The sequence below is a fragment of the Pseudophryne corroboree genome, chromosome 8 (genome assembly GCF_028390025.1).
Source record: "Pseudophryne corroboree isolate aPseCor3 chromosome 8, aPseCor3.hap2, whole genome shotgun sequence".
NCBI lineage: Eukaryota > Metazoa > Chordata > Amphibia > Anura > Myobatrachidae > Pseudophryne > Pseudophryne corroboree.
The window spans coordinates 361,526,452-361,551,237 of NC_086451.1; the positions used below are offsets into that span (position 1 = coordinate 361,526,452).

General features: G+C 44.2%; 1 protein-coding gene across 1 annotated transcript; it reads right to left on the reverse strand.

Annotated features, from left to right (window-relative positions):
• Positions 1 to 2,968: 2,968 nt before the first annotated feature.
• LOC134947798 (chymotrypsinogen A-like) lies at positions 2,969 to 10,957 on the reverse strand. Its single transcript, XM_063935678.1, has 7 exons — positions 10,906 to 10,957; positions 10,706 to 10,809; positions 8,968 to 9,047; positions 7,072 to 7,150; positions 4,732 to 4,912; positions 3,948 to 4,081; positions 2,969 to 3,169 (listed from the first exon to the last, which is right to left on the reverse strand). Exons 1-7 carry the CDS (start codon positions 10,955 to 10,957, stop codon positions 3,008 to 3,010), a joined length of 792 nt encoding a protein of 263 aa, XP_063791748.1. The 3' UTR covers positions 2,969 to 3,007.
• Between the last annotated feature and the right edge of the window lie 13,829 nt (positions 10,958 to 24,786).

Below are 24,786 nucleotides of genomic sequence, written 5' to 3' on the forward strand. Positions count from 1 at the left end.
TTGAACAGGTGGGCATAACGAAGAGAGGGGGGGGGGACCGGTACAAAATCTTGTGTAAACAAGAACTGTACTGGATGTTTAAATTGAATGTCATATATCCAAGTAATAATATTAGTATATATATATATATATATATATATACACAGTGTAGGAAAATGTTTACCTAAATAACATTGAAACGTTGACTGATACACAACGCCTGTGTCTTCTTTTATTCCCTGACGGGGAGCCGTGAGTGCCGCTGATTTCTACATTTATATATATATATATATATATATATATTTATTTATTTATTTTTTCAGACTGCTGCCCTTTCTTCTAATGATAGCAGTTTTTTTATACATTACTGTTGACATCTATTGTGAATATACAGGTCTGGTAATATACTAATACATAAGTACTCTCACATTATAGTACGATTCATCTCCTATTACCTATATATATGCCTCTAAATAAGATCCTATTTATTCTTCTCTTTGGGATTTTTTCTGTATACATCAGTATTATGTGGCACATATCTCTCTGAATATACTTTAGAATTGGTAAAGCACGAAAGGGTTATTTATTAGTGTCATTATCAATTTTTATCTATATCTACTTCTACTGTTTGAAAGATGGCTATTGGACAAATTAATGGAGGCTCATTAAGAGTCATTACTGTTTATTGCTCACCAATACATATACTTATTATGCATTACTTTTAACTATATTTTTTTGTCTTATGAAAAGTATGTAAGTCCTCATCGACCACTGCACAGTGCACTCCAAGCAAACTAAATTGATGTAAATATATACATACTATATATGACAAACAGTGCCACTATTGTGGTTGGCATGATGGTTGGCGGGATTACGTAGCCGTCATTTTGTGAGACTATCCACAACAATTGTAAGGTTGTGACAGCGCGTGTAGCGACACGCCGCCCTGGCAACCAAACTAAACATCCGCAGCGTCAATGATGCGCACCCGGGCGTGCGGGAATGATGCAACGTAACAAGCCCGATCACGTGATTACGTGCGGCCGGGCGGGGACTGATGACGTGACGGGATGGGATCCGATCGCGTAACTGATCCTTTAATGCCACTAATATTGACGAGGGGGAGGGGATCCCCACTTGTTCAGTATAAGAAGTGGATTGGTTTTCCCCCCCTAACCAGGAGACCTGCCAGTGTTCATGAGGACAAATAAATCAGATGCCATTCCGGGTTTTAGATATTATAGCCCAGGATAGGCTTCTATAAATGGTCATGTGACCAATATATATATAAATAAATAGATTGTTTTGGATATTTGGGAGGTATTTAATATATGTATCATATTTATTATTATGGGCTTCACCCCCGATACTTATGTCTGTCATTTTCTTGGTCATATTATGAGAGGAGTTGGTTAATGTCAATCACTTATGCTAATGAGCAGCCATATTAGTTGAGTATATAAACCCCTGTCTACAGCCAAGCAAGCACCTTGAAAAAGTTGTGTGAACACAATGAAAGGCGTTGGTGTAAGCTGCTCCCTTGGATCATTTCTTGGATTTGTACCATCTGGAGACCTGAGGACCTGAACCAAGACCCCACTACTGATTTTCTTGGACTTGTGCTGGAGATATACCATCTGAACTGAGGACATTGCTTTGTTTCTACCTCACCAAGGAACTGCAATTATGCGGAGTGCTGAGCCGCTTAAAAACCCTTGGACAAACTTGTGGTAACTATTGCCTAGTTCAGGCTATCTATCTGGTCCGCACAAACCTAGAAGGGGACTATATTATAGGAACAGGTCCTATTATCTCTTCCATTTGGAGAGAAATGTGATCGGGAGTAACATTCTATATTCCCCCTTTTTTAAGGGTTGATTCTTCACTTATTTTATTGATTCCATGTGGATGTTTTATTGAATTTTATTATGAATTAAATGTTTATGGTTACTGACCTACTCATCTCATTTATGACCATTTGGCGCTGATTATTTATCTATGTCTACTTTCCGGCACTGGGCCCGCTGCCGCCGCTGCACTTGGCTCACCCCCTCCCCGGGGCTGCCTGCTGACTGCTGCGAGGACACAGGGTCCCAGGGATGATCGCCGGGTGTGGGACGCTCCCACCGCCAGCAGCAGGTGTGGATTAAGGTGGGAAATAAAGGGAGGAGAGCTTACTGTCCCGCCGCCTCGCATGGGTGATTGGACAGCAGATCCAGCGCTGGATCCGCTGTCCAATCATTTCTGCCTTGCTGACAGGGATGTGTTTTTATGTGGGCTGAAAGCCCGTCCCTGTCAGCAAGGCACTTATATAGGTCCCGCTGTCTTCCATTTTTTCAATGGGCTTTTATAGCCCAGTGCTTGGCCCCGACCCCTGCTCTATCCACGTTCCCATTATCTACGGGAGACACTGCTATCAGTGCCTTCCAAACTAATTTAATGAGTTAAAATTATTAGACTAAAATAAAGAAGATACTTATCATAATGTGTCATAAGTATCTTCTTTGTATTATTTTAATAATTAATCTAATAATTAATCACAGGGGAGGCACTGCCTCCCCTGACTTCACATCCCTGTATAGAAACGACATGATACAAATATATCAAGAGTTTTAACAAGGTACAATAGGGAGACATTATTCAAATGAAGAGAAGTACTAGAGCACGAGGACATACGCTGAGACAGCTGGAGGCAGGTAGGTTCAGGGGAGCTTTGAGGAAAAACTTCACAGTGGGCAAGTGGAATAGCCTCATCTCAGAGGTGGTAAAGGCTAGTAGAGCAGCAAAGAGTGTGTGTGTGTGTGTGTGTGTGTGTGTATATATATATATATATATATATATACACATACACACACACTGTATATTCATGGCAATAGGTGAAGGATAACGTGACAGTAAATTATATAAATCAAAGCAATATTATGAATTTTATTTTCTGATGTAAGTATTTTATACAGTAAACTCTGAAAATGTTATAAATCTTGTCATGTTTGATACAGTATAATACAGTATATAAATAGATCTCTGTTTAGTTAGCAGCAACGGTTTGATCCAACCAGGATCTAAGAGCTGTCACACGAGCATATACTCCGGGAGAGGAGGCTGAGCAGGTAGAACTTCCCCAGGAGACAATTCCAGCCAGGGTCCAAGCTCCATTTCTCTGGCACACAAGTGGTCCACCAGAGTCTCCCTAAAATGAAAAAAAGGAAACTTTATAATATATGTGCAATAATAAATATGGGATTAAATTGTGTATAAACTAAGATGTTGATCGTTATTACTTAGATGAATGCTGCCCACAACAAGAAGTCTTAGTGTCTCCCACCTCCTCTTAGATTATGAGCTCATTGGAGCATTGGAGCAGGGACTTCTTCCCTCCTGCTCTCACAGACCTCTTCTTTCACACTCAGTTTTAGCTTTCTCCTACGTAGCGAATGTCTATACCCACATCTCCTCTCGCTCGTTACTGTTTATCTCTTCCAATGGCTGCCTGCCCCTAGTAATACGCCAGTTACTCTTTTCCTTTCTTACATCTCAGCTGCATTGTGTACTGGGAATTGTGGTGCTAAATGTTACCTGTGCTCTGTTTTCGTTTTCAGTTACTGTAATGTTAAGTTCTTGTTACCCTGTATTGTTCTAATGTGTGCCATATGTACGGTGTTGCAAAATACTTGTGGCGCCTTATAAATAAAATGTAATAATAATAATAGTACTACTCAAACTATCCACCAAGCCACATGAACCATTTTCAATTTAAGATACATATGCATCTGGATAACATGAGGGTACATTAGTGTGGTTGGTAGATGGGTTTAAACACAGGCCAAATAGATGTCACAGAAAGACAGGATTTTTGGCCATGATCTGGAACCCATAGCTTTCATTTAGTAAAAGTGGAAAGTTTGCTCAGTGATTATTTGTTAAAGAATACAGACAAATCATACATTGAAATTTATAGTCTACCGTACCATGCAGGATGAGGCACCGGAGGCTCCAGCGCAGATCATGGTGCTTTGGATTCTGGTTCCCCAGTGTCTCTGACATTCAGTGTTGGTCAGAAGAGGAAGAGACACCTGTTGCAGTTTGCTTGGTGTGTTTTGTGCTAAATATCAAAAAGTGATAAAACAATAGTTCTTCAAACAGACTATAACACACTATCATAATAGGGCTGCCTATACAAGTAAATTACTATACAGTATGTCTTTCAGTATTGGCAACTTTGCTATTTTACAAATGTATATTTACATGATAGATGGCACAGTCAGACCTTCTATATCCTAAACCCTCCCAGACTTACAGGGAAACTGCACTCGGGCGATTCCCCCGTGATGCACGGGACAGTTACACAAATTCAAATGACATACTTTTCCAAAATACCAAGATTTTAGTGGGTCTTAAATTAAGTTATAGGGTAAAGCATCGTTATTCAGCAATTACATTTTCATATAACAATTTCTTAACAGACCAGTTTAAAAGGAAAATAAAAATTAAAAGTGTGGGATGCACGGGACTTTAATGTTCACTTCCTGGAGAATCACCCACTCCCACCACTTTGCCTTTAAAAGGGGGGTCCTTTCAGCTGCTCTATTTTGATCACTCACATGCCTTCAGCTGTACCACACATTACTATGCCTTTAAATTTGCTTTTCAGATGTTTTAAGGCTGCTAAATAACTTTTCGGCCACTAGACCAATATTCAATAAAATAATGATCGCTATGTTCAAAACATTGGTGAATCCTTCATATTCTTACTTGCAGCATTTACATAACCCCATCCAGTAGTAACGCATCTCTCTCCTCCATTGAAAACATCATTGGTAACAGCGAGACAAACAGGAGACACAATAGTGTTGAAAGTAGCTGTGCTGGTTAGCTTCAAAAGAGTGATATCATTGACAATGGTGAAGGAACTGTAGCTGGGGTGTCTGAAGACCTGTCAAAACAAAACAAATCAATATATATAAAGCTGAAGACTGATACAAATCATGTCATTACACCAACACTTTTTCTGTTTCACTTACTCATCACACACCCATCATGAGAAAAGCACAGACACTGAGAAACAACATCACAATATTATACACAGCCAGTGCCGTAACTAGACATTATAGAGGTGTGTGCAAGGAACAGCATTAGTGCCCCCCCCCAACATATTTAAAATAAGGCCAGTGCGCGCCATAAATATAGGGGCGTGGCCACAAAATGACACATATTACACTGTACAGTAGTTTCCATTATTCAAATTACGCTGCACAGTAGCGTCACTTACACACATTACACCAGGTAGAGCCCAAAGCACATTACGCTAGGTAGAGCTCCCTTTTACACATTACGGCAGGCAGAGCTCTCTTTTACACATTACAGCAGGTAGAGTCCCTATTTCACACATTACAGCAGGTAGGTACTTTTACACAGTACGGCAGGTAGAGCTCCCTTTTACACATTATGGAAGGCAGAGCCCCCTTTTACAGAGGACCAGGCAATGGGCTGTAGTGATAGGATGCAGCAGCCAGTGGAGGGACTGGGGCAGTCGGAGGTTACAGCAGCTGCCAAGACGCACAACTGCGATTCGCTGGTCTTTGAAGTTGGAGAAGCCAAATTCTGAAGGGACGGGTCTTAAATAGCAGCCCATAGCTCCAGCTTCTTCAAACAAAAAAAGGTCAGAACACCCCCCCACCACCACTACCACCGCGTGCAGGGCAGCACTGCTGCAGTGGTCGGCGGGAGGCAGTGAGAGAGAGCAGGCAACAGTCGTGCGGGTGGTGTTTCCGGATGACTCACCCACAGTGCAGTTGCGTTGTGTGCAAGGCAACACTGGCACACACCTTTTTACGGCTCTGTCCACAACCAACAATGTATAACAGTATAGTTGAAATGGAAAAGGAACTCAGGGATACACAGACCACATATAGAACAAAAAACGCACTGAAGATGAGAAAAAAATATGACACTTAGGATAATCTATATAAAGTAAATCAGGTGCTTAGAAGAGAAATAAAGGGAGAAGAAAGAAATGGAGTAAGAGGAGGAGAAAGAGGGGACATAAAGAGTAGAGGGAGCACTGATAAAAATTAGGAGGAAATAGACAGGAGAGAGAGAGAACACAGGTAGGACCAGCTACAGCATTTAGGGGTATAGTCAATTGAAATCCGATCCATTCCGACATTCATTTGTCAGAATGGATCTGACCTGGGCTATTCAATGTCATCTCAATTCGACTTTTAAAAAAGTCGAATTGAGATGCGGGAGCTGAGACAGGGGAGAGCCGTGGCAGGCGGGGGAGAGCAGCGCTACAGCAGCGGCTATATAGTCACTACTTTAGCGCTGCTCTCCCCCGTCTGCCCGCTGCTCCCCCCCCCCCCCGTCTCTCTGCCTCTCCCCGACCCTCCTCTCCCCGTCCCCGCATCACAGCCGCCGTTCACGGCAGTATCTACCCAGCTCCAGCAAGCAAAGTCTCGCTTTCTGGAGTCGGGTGGACGCTGCTGTGAGGGGCGGCTGTGACATCTTCCGGCGCTGCTCTCCCCATCTGGCTGCTCGCGGCTCTCTCCGTCTCTGCTCCCGAATCTCACTTCGACTTTTTTTAAAGTCTAATTGAGACGGTCGAAAAGGGGGCCAAAACCTGTTGGTTTTGGCACCATTTTCGACACAAGCACATGGATCGGCAGCTATTCCGCCGATCAACATGCTTTTCGACAAGTCGAATTCCTCGACTTGTCGAATAATTTGGGGTTAGATTGAATAGGTCGGAAACCCTACTGACCTAAAAAAGTCGAAAACTGCCATCTTTTCGACAGATGGCAGCTTTCAACTTCAATTGAATATACCCCTTAGTTGTCCAGAAAAATCCTAATTTATATATAAAATCATTGCTTTTTCTTTCAGTAAACTAATATGGGGGTTGAACTCAAATGAATCCCAATTTGTAAACAAATGTACAATATTAGGATGCGGTACTGTGCAAGTAATGAAGTGACCTTAACGTCATCTAAAATTTTAATATGTTAAAGTGCTTATCATATACTTAATCGTTTTGCTTTAATTATTGTAAAAGACTTTTGGAATTGTGTTTTCTGATGATTGTATTTAACTTACCCTGGAAATAGTTTTGGTTTGAATGGGCTCAGCATTGGAAGAACGATCATATTCCCCCAGAACGACACGGTGGGCAGTTCTGTGTGTATGAAATGTATAGCAGTTATAGTTACTGTTGCAACTTTGATTATAGTGTCAAGTCAATTAATTATAAAAATGTTAAAAGTTCACACTTTGGTCAAGATTCCCTGGCTAGACGGAACTGTGCCTCTGGAGTTTTTCTTTCTTTCTACTACAAATCATTCATCAATTCTAGATAGCGTTACTACTGTACAATTCAACTTAAATGCAAATCATAATATACATTTCTACACTCACATGCATACACAATATGGGGTAAATTTACTAAAAATTGTGTTTGCCCAGATTGCACAGTCAATCAGAAGTCCTGTTACCATGGTAGCAGGCACTGATTGACAGGCAGCCATATGTGGGTTCCATCACTTGCCAACTGATTTGGGTTCGTCATTTGCAAAAGAAGCTCTATATGTCTACACATACTGTATGTATTGCTCTACTAAATCCAGATGGATTGGGATTGCTTTTGTTATAATACTACTACCCGGGATGCTACTGGAGAAGAGGACCGACCAGAGACTTGGATTTCTACTGGCCAGGGGACCGACCGGTGCCATGGACAAGCTAAACATGTACAGTGTGTGTGAGTGTGTGTGTAATAAAGGGCTATCACATTCATGTGTGTGTCTTGTAATTATTTTTATATTTATTTTACAGGGGAACTATAGGTACCAGAGGGCCCTTAATGCGTAATGCTCCATATGCTAGCACTTGTGGTTCTTCGAGTGTCGCATGTGGAGGAGGCTTGCTGGTACCTGTAGTTCCCTGAAACTAATTATATTTTATTAAATGCTATCAACCTCACACCCACCTCCCAGGGGTGTGAGGGATAGCACTGAGCTTCAGCCCAGGCCTGGAATACATTCAAGGGGGGATGCCACTTTATTGGGGGGTCCCACAGGTCCCGAGGAATCCCCCATGAAGTGTCTCCTATGTGTGACATTACCCTCCTCCTAGTGGAGCTCAGTGCTGGTTCTTAAAATACTGGGGGCCCTTATGCATTTTTTCACAGCCCTGTGCTGGTTAAGCTTGGGGGGCACACTTCTTTTTTTTTTTTTTTTTTTAAGGCTTTCTTAACAATTCAGACAAAAAGACCAATGAACATGCACACTATTAAATGGGATCCAGTCAAGATCCCAGCAGTCGGAATGCCGGTGGCAGAATCTTGACACTCCATGGAATGTTGACACCAGCATCCTGACATGGATAAAAATGCCATCACTGGGATCCCGATCGAGCTGTGCCGGGACTCCTGCATGGTAACTGCGGGTGAGGGAGGGTTAGAGTTAGGCGCAAGAAGGGAGGGTTAGGTACCCCCGGTGAGGGTTACGGTTAGGCTGCTGGGGTAGGAGGGTTAGGTTTAGGCATTACTGGTGAGGGTTACGGTTAGGCTGCTGAGGTAGGAGGGTTAGGTTTAGGCATTACTGGTGAGGGTTACGGTTAGGCTGCTGAGGTAGGAGGGTTAGGTTTAGGCATCACTGGGGAGGGTTAGGGTTAGGCTGCTTACCCAACCCCTGTCGGTATTCTCTGCTTCGGGATGCCAGTGTCGGTCACATGACCACCGTCATCCCATCAGCCGGGATATCATACGTATGTATCCCCTATTAAACATGACTAAACACGTTGGCATACACCTTTGTAAAACATGGTTCTGTGAAACACAATTTTTATTAAATCTGTGTATTTGATCTTGAAAACCTCTTGCATATCCCTGCGATGCCAGTCTTGTTTCAACTCAGACCAAACACGATTGTTAGTAAATGTCTGTAAATATATATTTAGTTCTTATCTTAGTAAAGTCTGTTGCACATTACTTACGTGACACCACAGTGAGCAGCAGTTACAACCCAGAGACTGTTGATCAGAGAACCACCACAGAAGTGGAATCCGGTGTTGTCCTACCAATACAGTATGTAAACAAAATCAGCGTTATTAATGCACTACAGTACATTACCGAGCAATGCATTATACTGGCTTGATGACGCTACACATATTCCAGGGACTAAGAAATTGTGTCCTGCTCTATGATTGTTGTAAAATGCATAACAATAATACTTGTTTACCTTTGTTTTAGTCTACAGTATTTTGCATTAAGTATGTGTCAATTAATTGTGACATTGGCATGTGATGCATTCAATATATTTTGTATGTTGAATACTACTGACAAAAATTCCTATGACCACTTACAGTAACTGGCTAATAGTTTTCAGATAAATTCTCTAAAATTGTCTATTTTATTATTAAATTCTGTAAATCACATATTTTAACATTTTTTAAAAGGTTCTATGCAATTTTATTATAAACTAGTAAAGGGACCTCAGTCTGCCCCACTTCCCACTGTGTAGTCCCCACCCACTCCACCCCACTTTCCACTGTCTGGCCCCCACCCACTCCACTCCGCCTCCCACTGTCTGGCTCCCACCCACTCCACCCCACCTTCCACTGTCTAGCCTCCACCCACTCCACCCCACGTCCCACTGTCTGGCTCCCACCCACTCTACCCTGCCTCCCATTGGCTGGTCCCAGCTGTGACTGCTGATGATCCTGTCCCTCCACCTCTACACTCCGATCCATCCCAAACTCCTCCCTGCTTCTTTCCATCCCATGTGTGTTCATGATTGAACATCACTGTTGGAGAGGAGAAGAAACTGGAGGGGGAGCCCCTGCAGTGAGCCAATAACAGCTGCTGGTGGGCAATCCTGCGGCTGTGAGTGCATGAACCTTTTGGTATAGCTCTCCACTATGGATTGGTGGGAGGAGGAGGCTAGGTGTAGAGGGGAAGGCACAGATCACTGAAACTGATTATTTGTCAGCAGCCACTAGTGGGCACTTCTGACAGGCCACTCAGCTTGATCTGTTAGGTCTTGGTTTTTGCTAAAAAGCATTACAGTACAGTATATACAGTATTGCAAACTATTTCTTTCTAACACAAGCAAAGCATTTAGTACCTCATATGGTGGAGAGTTGAATTTTATGAAAATATGAAAATAAATCTCTTTGTATACTTGTATCTAAGTAATCAATATAGGTTGAGTATCCCTTATCCAAAATTCTAAGTATATATAACCAATGCAAAACAATATACAGTATATATACATAGTAAAGCAATGCATTTTAGGTAGAAATGTGCGCAGACTCTCATGTGTTGGTTTGAGTTTTGCCCAAACCTCCCTCAGTATTTTGTTTTTGTTTTTCGATTTTGGCAAAACAACCCTCAGGTGTTTTGGTTCAGATTTAGATTTGGTTCTGGATTTATTGAAAATTGATAAAAACATCTTAAATGATGTAATATTACTGCCAGAAACATTCTAATATCAGCTGTGTGTGCAGTTATTCTCTGAAGTTATTTTGGACTGTACCTTAAAAAAATTCTCCCCATTAAATACTATAGCTGTGACACATTGCACTTGGGGCTGTGACTGATTAGTATGAAGCCACTTTCCTAACACTCAAGCAGCGTTAAGCTTTGGATAAGAGGACAAGTGTTCATCAAATAAAGCATGTGCAGTAATTTAATAGTAACAGCAAACTAGTTAATGAGCTGTTCTTACATTACCTGCAGAGACACTTGCCATGGCCAAGACCCAGAAACGGCATTCTCACCATTCACAATCCTGGCATACCCGGAGACAACAGGTCTGATGCTTGGCACACCACAGCCTGATATGAAAGGTAAGGATATATTAGGTATAAATGTAAGGACTAGCTAGGCTACACATACACGTAAGATGCTAACGCAGACACATGTCTACTTACCATAGGTACCCCCTAGCACGGCAAGGCAGGACAGAAACCAAAGGATTGTCATCGTGATTCACTTCTTTCAGGTAAGTATGGTGAAAGTTTGTTTGATTTATATACTATCAATGGTTTATATGCGCTCAATGTATAACAGATACGGAATATATTTTTAAACTCTGCTATCTAAAGACCTTGAATTAATCTAGAATAGTTCACCAGCTGTGCTTATACCAAAGATACGTGTGGGGAAATGAGGTGTTTCACAGCCAGCTTTTATATGATTCTATTACTATTCTTATGAAATTAACTGATTCCAATCATATGTCACATGTAACAATTTCTTTTTAAAATGAAATGCTTGAATATTGGGAATATGGGAAGAAGCCTTTTAAGTGAATCAATACAGTAGTTCCTGCTCATGTACAGGTTGAGTATCCCATATCCAAATATTCCGAAATACGGAATATTCCGAAATACAGAATTTTTTGAGTGAGATAGTGAATCCTTTGTTTTTTGATGGCTCAATGTACACAAACTTTGTTTAATACACAAGTTGTTAAAAATATTGTATTAAATGACCTGCAGGCTGTGTGTATAAGGTGTATATGAAACATAAATGAATTGTGTGAATGTAGACACACTTTGTTTAATGCACAAAGTTATAAAAAATATTGGCTAAAATGACCTTCAGGCTGTGTGTATAAGGTGTATATGTAACATAAATGTATTCTGTGCTTAGACTTGGGTCCCATCTCCATGATATCTTATTATGGTATGCAATTATTCCAAAATACGGAAAAATCCCATATCCAAATTACCTCAGGTCCCAAGCATTTTGGATAAGGGAGACTCAACCTGTATAAAAAAAACTTATATTCAGGGTTGCATCATATTGATGTTGCGGCACATGTCTCTAGCTTGCAGGTACCTGGGTTGGTGTACCACTGCTCAAAGGGGCAACAGCACCTCCTTAGGTCATGCCAGGAGCCCAGTCTACTGCTCCCTGCAGCAAAGGCTGGAACAGGGTGCAGGCGAGTCCTGGTGCAACACTACTAATATATCAGGTGGATCATTAGAGAGAGGAATCAGAACTGTAATGCGTCACAAAATAGGTTCTGTAACTCCGGAAATTATTGTCTGTAACCTCTTTACTTGGTAGAACACCTATTGCAAGAGCACTTTGCAGAGTTGTGTAATATACAATGTAGTGATCTACTGTACAAAAATTACATATATTTTGTTCTCAATGTTGCTCTTTGTCTTGTAGCTATCAGACTGTCACTGAGGCTTATTCAGAGGTGCACACAGTTCATGCACAGCTGCGATTACCCATGGATTCTCTAGTGTGAAAATGTGAATGGATGTACTACATCTGGGCATTCATTTGAGACACAATCTGCATTGATATGGAAGGTATTTCAACAGCGGTGATTGCAATCATAAATTCAAAGGGAAATCCAGGTAGAGAGCTCTTTGTCCCTTTTGGAGTGGGTCATGTTGGGAGGTATGGATTGTGTATTTAAATTTAAACCAATGGTGTATATTAGATTTAAACTGATAGTGTAATAATGTCTGGGTACTGTTTATAGCTCCACCTAATTGAGAGACAACTATTTTATAAAGTTTTTTTGTAGTGGAACAAAGACAACTTAAAGAACCTTGAAATACACACAGAAAAAATAGGATTTTAATACCTACCGGTAAATCCTTTTCTCTTAGTCCGTAGAGGATGCTTGGGACTCCAAAAGGACCATGGGCAGAGCTGGCCCAAGCCATTTTGATACCCTAGGCAAAATTTTGTCTGGTGCCCCCTAGCACTGCCACTAGTTCTGCATCTGACCCAGAAACACTTCGGCAGTGGGGACCACCGGGGGATGGGGGTGGGGGGTACCCTGTTGGTCAGTTCAACCCTGCATAATGGCACACAGTGATGCCAATAATACACATAATTCCACACAGTAATGCACCTTACACATATGCCCCACATTAGTAATGCCCATAATACACATAATTCCACACAGTGATGCACCTGACACATATGCTCCACATTAGTAATGCCCATAATACACATAATTCCACACAGTAATGCACCTGACACATATGCCCCACATTAGTAATGCCCATAATACACATAATTCCACACAGTGATGCACCTGACACATATAACCCCACATTAGTAATGCCCATAATACACATAATTCCACACAGTGATGCACCTGACACATATAACCCCACATTAGTAATGCCCATAATACACATAATCCCACACAGTGATGCACCTGACACATATGCCCCACATTAGTAATGCCCATAATACACATAATTCCACACAGTGATGCACTTGACACATATAACCCCACATTAGTAATGCCCATAATACACATAATTCCACACAGTGATGCACCTGACACATATGCCCCACATTAGTAATGCCCATAATACACATAATTCCACACAGTAATGCACCTGACACATATGCCCCATATTAGTAATTCCCATAATACACATAATTCCACACAGTGATGCACCTGACACATATAACCCCACATTAGTAATGCCCATAATACACATAATTCCACACAGTGATGCACCTGACACATATGCCCCACATTAGTAATGCCCATAATACACATAATTCCACACAGTAATGCACCTGACACATATGCCCCACATTAGTAATGCCCATAATACACATAATTCCACACAGTGATGCACCTGACACATATGCCCCACATTAGTAATGCCCATAATACACATAATTCCACACAGTAATGCACCTGACACATATGCCCCACATTAGTAATGCCCATAATACACATAATTCCACACAGTGATGCACCTGACACATATGCCCCACATTAGTAATGCCCATAATACACATAATTCCACACAGTAATGCACCTGACACATATGCCCCACATTAGTAATGCCCACAATACACATAATTCCACACAGTGATGCACCTGACACATATGCCCCACATTAGTAATGCTAGTAGATTTTTTTTATAAAAGTTACTTTTGCTTGCTGACGTGCTTGCAGTCAGTGTGTGCGCCCATGCAGCTCCCTGGATCCATGACTGCGTTTTGTGAGATGGGGTGGCAGGGTGGGTGCGTGCCTGCGCTCGCACCCGTTAAAGGGGCACCCATACTGATGTGACCTCACAGTGTATGCCATCCTGGCAGGGGAATTTTACGGCATGGACTGACTGAGAAACAAAGTGTGGGGAGAAAACTGCCCATGTTATGTCCCTGCAGACACCTGGGGTTTTCACAGGTATAAGGGAAACACACAGGATGGCAGGGTCCCGCTCCCCCATGTGCACAAGCAGTTTAGGTGATGTCAGATTTATGTGAAGCAGTCTTCCAAATACACATGTGATATCATAAGGATCCATCCAGTAATAACCTTATATAGTCAGTGAAAATGTCACAGGTCCAGGAATTGCAGTTACCAGGCTTCTGCTGTCTGTCTGAGGTCTCACAAGTTAGGGGCATTCAAGCATGTCGGAGGGAGTTTAAAGAACTTTAAGGGAGAGTGTGCATTTTATTTGACAAATGTGAACAGCAGTGTATACAAGTACTGATTGAATACATTTGGAAAGCATCAGTTAATTTGCAGACTGTTCTTCCCAGTATGAGATACTGCAGGGACATGCTTGGATGCCCCTAGACATGCTTGGATGCCCTAGGCAAATGCCTAGCCTGCCTATAGCTAAGGCCGGCTCTGATCATGGGGTATAGACAGGATCCGCAGGAGACATGGGCACTTTAAGACTTTAAAAGGGGTGTGAACTGGCTCCTCCCTCTATGCCCCTCCTCCAGACTCCAGTTATAGAACTGTGCCCAGGGAGACGGACATTTCGAGGAAAGAATTTATCATTTAAACCCGGTGAGTGTCAAACCAGCTCACACCTCCAGCATGCCGCAGAACATGGCATTCAACAGAACACCAGCTGACGGCATGAACAATATGTAGCAATATGCTGCCAGAAAACGTAACACAACCTGTGTGTAAACTGTAAACACAACCAATAATAGCATAACGCATGCCACGGCACGAATAACGTCAGCCACAGGCTGACTGAAAAGTAACACAGCATGTGTGTAACCAAACTTAATAACTGCAGATACAGTACGCACTGAGACGGGCACCCAGCATCCTCTACGCACTAAGAGAAAAGTATTTACCGGTAGGTATTAAAATCCTATTTTCTCATACGTCCTAGGGCATGCTGGGGACTCCAAAAGGACCATGGGGTTTATACCAAAGCTCCAGAACGGGCGGGAGAGTGCGGATGACTCTGCAGCACCGATTTACCAAACATGAGGTCCTCATCAGCCAGGGTATCAAACTTATAACCCTCGCAAAGGTGTTTGAACCCGACCAAGGAGCCGCTCGGCAAAACAGTAATACCAAGACCCCTCGGGCAGCCGCCCATAATGCGCCCACCTTTTTGGTAGAATGGGCCTTCACCGGTTTCGGTAACGGCAATCCAGCCGTAGAATGAGCCTGCTGAAACGTATCACAGATCCAGCGTACAATAGTCTGCTTGGAAGCAGGAACCCAAATCTTGTTGGGAGCATACAGGATATACAGAGCGTCTGTTTTCCTAACCTGAGCCATTCTGGCAACATAGATCTTCAAAACTTAGACCACATCGAGATACTTCGACATCGCACAGGAGTCGGTAGCCACCGGCACCACAATAGGATTGGTTCATGTGAAATGCTGAAACTACTTTTAGCAGAAAATGCTGACGAATTCCCAACTCTGCTCTATCTTCATGGAAGATTAAACAGGGCTCTTGTGAGACAAAACCGCTAATTCAGACACCCTCCTTGCAGATGCCAAAGCCAACCGCATGACCACTTTCCAAGTGAGGAATTTCCACTCAACCTTATTGAAAAAGTTCAACCAATGAGATTGCAGGAACTACAACACCACGTTAAGATCCCATGGTGCCACAGGGGCACAAGGGAGGGTGGATGTGTAACACTCCTTCTATGAAAATTTGAACCTCTGGAAAGGAGGCCAGTTGTTTTTAGAAGAAACCCGATAAGGCTGAAAACTGAACCTTAATCGAGCCCAACTTAAGACCCGCATCCACACAATTTTGTAAGAAAAGAATGGAGAAAACGACCCAACTGGAATTCTTCCGTAGGAACTTTCTTGGATTCACACGAAGACACATACTTTCTCCAAAAATGGCGGTAATGTTTTAACGTTACTTCTTTTCTGCCTGAAGAAGAGTAGGGATGACTTCACTGGGAATATCCCTTTGGGTTGGGATCCGGCGATCCACCTCTAAGCCGTCAATGGAAATCACTGTAAGTTTTGGAACACACACGGCCCCTGCCATAACAGATCCTCTCGTAGAGGAAAAAACAGGGATCTCCTATGAGTAATTCCTGAAGATCTGGATACCAGCACTCCTCGACCAGTCTGGAAAAATGAGGATCACCTTAACCTTTGTTCTTCTTATGATCTTTTAGCATCTTTTGGAAAGAGTGGAAGTGGAGGGAACACATAGACCGACCGAAAACACCCACGGTGTCACTAGAGCTTCCACCGCTATTGCTTGAGGGACCCTCGACCTGGACCAATATCTCTGAAGTTTCTTGTTGAGGCGAGACGCCATCTTGTCTATTTGTGGAATTCCCCAAACTTGTCACTTCTGTGAAAACCGCTTGATGAAGACTCCTCTCTCCTGGATGGAGAACGTGTCCGCCGAGGAAGTCTGCTTCCCAGTTGTCCACTCTCAGAACAAACATCGCTGACAGAGCACGTAATTGTTTTCGTCGCCTAGCGGCAAATCTTTCTGGCTTCTGCCATTTCTTCTCCGGTTTTTGTTTGTAGAAAACTGCTATAAACGTCCCTTAACTCTAGGCCGTTAATGTGGTGACAATTATCCTAACTTGACACTTGTCCTCGGTGAGAATTGCGCCGCTACCACAGGAGTGATATTCTGGTCTTGAAACCATGAATATCTCAGGTGGGAACTGGACCACTTGTTCAACAGGTCCCGCTAACACTCTGGCATGCAAGCTGCCTCGTAGGCTGCAACCCTCTTTTCCAGTAACTGAATGTATTTGGATTGACCCTGTTGCAGGACGCGTTTCGTCCGTCATCAGTAGGACTTCATCAAGGGGATGAAGTCCTACTGATGACGGACGAAACGCGTTGGGACTACCTGCTGACATTTCCTCTTATGGACAGATAAGCCTTTTATAATTTTGAATCCTGTACGCATGCATTCCAGCTATTTATGGATAGATAAGCTTGATATAATCTGTTATCCTGTACGCATGACATACAGCTATTCATATTTTATGTATTTCAATGTATTTTTATGTCATTACTTGTATTAAATAATTTATCTTTTATATATATATATATATACACTGCCTAGGCTATATATTGATTGCATACTTGGGAATATGCTGTTTCCCTAATTAAGCCTAAATGATTTCTGGTCAGTGATATATTTTGATAATTTACCAAAAAAAAAACAGTACACACTATGTTTGCTCTTCTTTTTTTCAACATGTATTAAGCGTCAAAGAAGCATCGCCCGAATTTAGCTTCTCTGGTTTTCAGATAAGTTTTTTAACTGATTGCAATATATCCACTCTTGATACCTTCATTTATATTCACCTTGTTATACCATCTACACTCTTGGGCGCTTATTTTCACCAATTCCTTGAAATCCTTATGTGTGCATGCCAAGCACATATGTATGTATTATAAGCTGCCACTCATTTAATATATTGAGAAGTGTTTTTATTTTTTATTTATACTATATTTTTATAAAAAGGTTATTTTAAATTTAAGGTATAGACAACACAAAGCCGCACCAAAGCGCCGTAATCTTTATTTCTATATATATATATATATATATATATATATACTGCTCAAAAAAATAAAGGGAACACTAAAATAACACATCCTAGATCTGAATGAATGAAATATTCTTATTAAATACTTTTTTCTTTACATAGTTGAATGTGCTGACAACAAAATCACACAAAAATTATCAATGGAAATCAAATTTATTAACCCATGGAGGTCTGGATTTGGAGTCACACTCAAAATTAAAGTGGAAAAACACACTACAGGCTGATACAACTTTGATGTAATGTCCTTAAAGCAAGTCAAAATGAGGCTCAGTAGTGTGTGTGGCCTCCACGTGCCTGTATGTCCTCCCTACAACCCACACAAGTGGCTCAGGTAGTGCAGCTCATCCAGGATGGCACATCAATGCGAGCTGTGGCAAGAAGGTTTGCTGTGTCTGTCAGCGTATTGTCCAGAGCATGGAGGCGCTACCAGGAGACAGGCCAGTACATCAGGAGATGTGAAGGAGGCCATAGGAGGGCAACAACCCAGCAGCAGGACCGCTAGCTCCGCCTTGTGCAAGGAGGAACAGGAGGAGCACTGCCAGAGCTCTGCAAAATGACCTCCAGCAAGCCACAAATGTGTATGTGTCTACTCAAACAATCAGAAACAGACTCCATGAGGGTGGTATGAGGGCCCGATGTCCACAGGTGGGGGTTGTGCTTACAGCCCAACACCCTGCAGGACGTTTGGCATTTGCCAGAGAACACCAAGATTGGCAAATTTGCCACTGTCGCCCTGTGCTCTTCACAGATGAAAACAGGTTCTCACTGAGCACATGTGACAGACGTGACAGAGTCTGGAGACGCCAAGGAGAACGTTCTGCTGCCTGCAACATCCTCCAGCATGACCGGTTTGGCAGTGGGTCAGTAATGGTGTGGGGTGGCATTTCTTTGGGGGGCCGCACAGCCCTCCATGTGCTCGCCAGAGGTAGCCTGACTGCCATTAGATACCGAGATGAGATCCTCAGACACCTTGTGAGACCATATGCTGGTGCGGTTGGCCCTGGGTTCCTCCTAATGCAAGACAATGCTAGACCTCATGTGGCTGGAGTGTGTCAGCCGTTCCTGCAAGACGAAGGCATTGATGCTATGGACTGGCCCGCCCGTTCCCCGGACCTGAATCCAATTGAGCATATCTGGGACATCATGTCTCGCTCCATCCACCAATGCCACGTTGCACCACAGACTGTCCAGGAGTTGGCGGATGTTTAGTCCAGGTCTGGGAATATATCCCTCAGGAGACCATCCGCCACCTCATCAGGAGCATGCCCAGGAGTTGTAGGGAGGTCATACAGGCACGTGGAGGCCACACACACTACTGAGCCTCATTTTGACTTGTTTTAAGGACATTACATCAAAGTTGGATCAGCCTGTAGTGTGTTTTTCCACTTTAATTTTGAGTGTGACTCCAAATCCAGACCTCCATGGGTTAATAAATTTGATTTCCATTGAACTTTTTGTGTGATTTTGTTGTCAGCACATTCAACTATGTAAAGAACAAAGTATTTAATAAGAATATTTCATTCATTCAGATCTAGGATGTGTTATTTTAGTGTTCCCTTTATTTTTGTGAGCAGTGTATATCTCATATATATATTTTTGTCTGGAACAGCAGGGTCCCTAGTGACGTTAATATGTTCTTAATGTGTATGAAACATGTACTGAATGCTGATTTTGTGGATCTAATCAGGAAACCTTATGGTCGACATAAGAAATAGTATCAGTGTCGATACCAGGAAGTAGTAACTGGGCAAAATAACATTTTTGCAACCCCGAGGGGTCTGAGGGAAATCTATATATTATTATTAGTATTACCCTTACTACGTCTGTGATCTAGCCACAGATCTATGCAACCGTACCATACATATATATACATATAGGTATTGAAATGCATCACATTATCATGTCAATTTTTTTTACCCAGTCAGATTTGTTGGTGTCGACAGGATCACCCACACACGTCTGTGTCTCCCATATAGTTTTATCTTTGGGAAAACATACATTTACTGACATGTTGACACACATTTACATGAACCAAGTACCATCAGGAGTCGGTGGTGCCGACTGAGACATTCCCATAGCTGTTTGTGGCAGAGTACTCAGCCTCCTACATGCCGACACATATGTACCAACCACCCACCGACATTACACTGACTATTTTGTGTCAGGGAAACACAGAAAACGCTGTCCAGCTCTTTTATACCATGCTCATTATATATTGTGCTTTTTTAACATGTATTGCACTAAACCACTGTGCCTCCCCCCCCCCCTTTTTCCCCCCACTGTGATCTTGTTCAGCAGTGCTTTTGGCAGGGCCAGCGTTTCTGAGGAGAAAATGGCGCTGGTTAGAGCTGTGAGGGCCACGCCCCCTCAATGGCGCGCTTCAGCCCCGCTATTTTCTAGCTATTTATACTGGCGGGGGTCTGTATACAGTGCCTATGCACTGTATACCTCTTATGCCAGGCTTAATATTGAGGTTTTATTGCTACCCAGGGCGCCCCCCCCCCCCCCCCGCGCCCGGCACCCTTGTAGTGCCGCTTGTGTGTGGGAGCAATGGCGCGCAGCGCAACCGCTGCGCGGTATCTCTGAGACTGAAGTCTACTGCTGTCTTTACTGAAGTCTTCTGTACTTTGGTTGCTCACCCGGCTTCATTCTTCTGGCTCTGTGAGGGGGACGATGGCGCGGCTCTGGGAACGAGCAGCTAGGCTATACCAAGTGATCAGACCCTCTGGAGCTAATGGTGTCCACTGTCCAGTAGCCTAAGAAGCAGAGCCTTTAAACTCACAGAAGTAGGTCTGCTTCTCTCCCCTCAGTCCCACGAAGCAGGGAGCCTGTTGCCAGCAGTGCTCCCTGAAAATAATAAACATAACATAAAGTATTTTCCGAGAAACTCTGGAGAGCTCCTCAGTGTGTGACCAGTCTCTCTGGGCACAGAATCTAACTGGAGTCTGAAGGAGAGGGCATAGAGGGAGGAGCCAGTTCACATCCCTTTTAAAAACTTAAAGTGCCCATGTCTCCTGCGGATCCCGTCCATACCCCATGGTCCTTTTGGAGTCCCCAGTATCCTCTAGGACGTATGAGAAATAACATCTACAATTTATCTTACAAAATGCAATAGCAGTAGCCTCTGTACTACTTACACCCTGAACAGGACTCTCTCTAGACCCAAATGCTCTCATTAGATAACAAGTTACGCAGGGCCCAGACACCCAGGTGGGGAGGAGGTGGTTCACTTGCAGCTCTTTCCCCCCTCCTCTCTTTCCTCTGGACTGGAAGCTCCCTTGGTAGCTCACAAAACCTGATACTCCTATCATATGTCTCTTTGCCTGCATACTGCCCTGCTAACAGTCTGGCAGCCTGGCTCTGCTACTGCACAAGAGGGAGAGGTAGTGATGTCAGTGTGCTTAGGCTGGGGGCCCGGAGTACAGTATCCCCTGAGCCCTTACCTTAATCTGGCTATGCATGTGAGCATGTGTGTGTAGGGAAGGGAACAGGCTTTTCTCTCTCTCTCTCTCTCTCTCTCTCTCTCTCTCTCTCTCTCTCTATAGATGTATATACATATATCTGTGTGTTGCACACCCGAAGAACCTCCCCCCCAATCCTGCATTTACACCTTTGCTTACTGGAAACGAGCTACATGGACTCACACAGCCGCCTCCTGTTACTGCTGTATGGTGAGTGTGACATCATAATATCACACGTACAAATGTATGATGTCACACTCATGGAGAGTAGCCGGGTCACACTGCTGAAAGAAGAGGAGCAGGAAGATGAGCATGCAGAGTCGGGTAGGAGTTAACTCTTACGGTGACAACGGAGGATGGAGTGACAGGGGGCTTAGGGCAGTGGTCTTAGGGCTGGAGTGATGGGTTTAAGAAGGCTGGAGTGACAAGGGGCATAGGGCTAGAGTTATAGGGGGCAGGAGGCTGGAGAGACAAGGTGCTGGAAAAATGTAGCAGGAGCATGGAGTGATAGAGGGCAGGAGGCTAGAGAGACAGGAGGCTGGATAGACACAGGGGCAAGAGGCCAGAGAGATGGGTTGGGATGACAGGAGGCCGGAGGTTGGAAAGTCAGGGAGAAGTGACTGGACACGCCTGAACACGCCTCCTCCCTGGGGTGGCACCACAGCTCACACAAGCTCGGGGCACCATGGAGACACGCTACACCTCTGAGACTAAGTATAGGGCAGAGCAGTGGGAGCGATCGTAGACTTGGGCCCCCATCCAGCCCCAGGTAAGTAATAACTGGCGCCACTGCAAAGCATTAAAATATTTCATGAGATGCTTCTTTTGTTATGTACAAAATAAAGTTTGGGTAGCAATACAATAGGTCTCCTCTCACAGAGAGGGGTTCTAATTCTTTATTGCACATATAAGAATAAAAATAATTACAGGTTAATACAATAATATGGAAGTGCATGTCCCAAAACTATGGCTTCATTGTTATATTCCTTTAAGAAATATTGCAGAATTACTTCATACTTTTTATGCCATATTATGATACCTGAGTACATAAAAAAATTATAATATGAAAGACTTTTGTCTTTGTTCCTCTGGCACCTCCACTTACTCTGAATGTCTATATTCCTTATATGAATTATTTATGGCATTCTAGATGTCTACAGTAATCCTTAAAGCCGAGTACACACTAGACGATATAGTGGATGATGTGCCCGATTCTGACACACTGTTCACAATATCGTCTGGTGTGTATGCACTATGGGGGATATTCAGAGTTGGTCGCACTGAAATCACATGCTGGGGGCTGCCCAACACAGCGCAAGGCCACCTCGCATGCTTGATGCCTCCCCGCGATGCAATTTGATGCAATTGCGATCGCATCAAATAGGTTGACCCCTGCCTACACAGCATGACAACGTAGGCAGGTGATCCAGCGCTATGTTTCATATCGCAGTAAACGCAGGCAATGTCATCGGACCGCGCTGGGAATGGCCATGACACACCTGCATTTCCTCCCCCCCCCCCAATGCTGATTCGCCGCCCACGGGCACCCAGCATCAGCAAGTGTGTATATACTTACCGATGCCAGCCCTGCCACCGGGTTTCAGCACCGCCCTTATCGCTGGGCACACGTATTGTCTAGTACCCAGCCTAAAGCTAGCCATACACCAGGACGATATATTTCCAACCAGCCAACTAGTTGGCTGGTTGGAAAGATAATCTGGCAGTGTGTGGGAGCAAACGATTATCAGCCGTTTGCTCCCACACGCTAAAAAACGGTCAGAAACGGTCTGACCAACTAGTTGGGAAAATCAAACCTGTTTGATTTTCCCAACCAATCGTTCAGGTGTAGGGGAAAACTTCCCCCCAACTGAACGATAAGTAGGCGGACACTGGCTGCTAGTGTCCGCCTACATTTGTCTCGTGCTGCAGGTGACCCTCTGTGCTCCATACCCCTCCGGCCACCTCACCGCCCCAGCCGCAGTGACCCGCCACTGCCCAGCCGCCAGTCCCACCGCAAATTAACCCCCCTCCGCCCGCCAGTCCCTTACCTCCGCCGGCCGCCCCATCCATCCCGCCAGCCTCCCTCAGCCCGCCCAGCAGTAATTCTCTCTCCCCTCCCCCCCCCCCCGGCCGCCAGCCTCCCTTCGCACCGGCTCCCGCACCGCAAATTTACACCCCGCCCGACAGCCTCCCTCCGCCTGCACCGGCTGCCACACCGGTAATTCACCGGCCGCACCGCTAATCAGCCGCACCCGCACCGCTAATTCGCCGTCCCTCGATCCACGATCGCGGCACCCCCCGCATATCACCAGCGATCGCGGGACCTCTGCTCCCCTCCTGCAGTCACTGCCCCCCAAGATCGCGGCACCCCTTCCCCCTCACCACCACCAGGGCCAGCTCCAGCCCGCACCGGCTCCCGCACCGCTAATTCACCCCCACCCCGCGGCCCCCCTCCGCCAGCCTTTTGTCACTTCAGACGCGCACGGAGACAATCAGGTGAGTGCCACGAAGTGGCGCTTCCTGATTGGCTGAAGAGACACTTCTGTGACAGCTGTGACCGGGGTGTCTCTGCATTCGTGGAAAGGGTTCCCATGTGTAAACATGGGACCCCTTTCAGTCCGTTTGGTCCGGGTGTTCGGTTTGTTGTTTTGCCAAGTACGTGGATTATAATCTGGACCCTGGATCAGGTGAGTATAATTATCTTTTATTTTCAGGTACCCGTGGATTCTACTTGGAGAAGAGGACCGACTGCTTCGTGTCAACATAGGTAAGTATGTGTGTGTCGACATGTGTGAAATAAAGTTTTACTGTCACGGTGTGTGTCTCCTGTTTTTATTTGGGTATTTTTTTTCCATTAGAACTACAGGTACCAGCGGGCCCGTTTTTCTCCCGCATGCTGGTACTTGTGGTTCTCCAAGTACCAGCTTGCGGGGGAGGCTTGCTGGGACTTGTAGTACTACTGGAAAAAACAATATTCTTTTAATTTTCTCAAGGCTATCAGCCCCCCATCCGCAGCCTTTGGATGGGGGGGACAGCCTCGGGCTTCACCCCTGGCACTTGGGTGGCTGAGGAGGGGGACCCCTTGATTGAAGGGGTCCCCACTCCCCCAGGGTACCCCGGCCAGGGGTGACTAGTTGGATATTTAATGCCACGGCCGCAGGGCACTGTATAAAAGTGACCCCCGGCTGTGGCATTATCTGTCCAGCTAGTGGAGCCCGATGCTGGTGTAATAAATACGGGGGACCCCTACTCTTTTTGTCCCCCGTATTTTTTGCACCAGCACCAGGCGCAGAGCCCGGTGCTGGTTTTAAAAATACGGGGGATCCCCTGTCCGTTTTTCCCCCGCATTTTTAGAACCAGGACCGGCTCGAAGAGCCCGAGGCTGGTTATGCTTTGGAGGGGGGACCCCACGCAATTTTTTTCAGGTTTTTCCCATTCCATTTAAAAATAATAATAATAATAATAATAATAATAATAATCTTTTTAAAAATATATAAATAATACTTGTGCCTCCAAAAAAGACAAACCAAGTACCT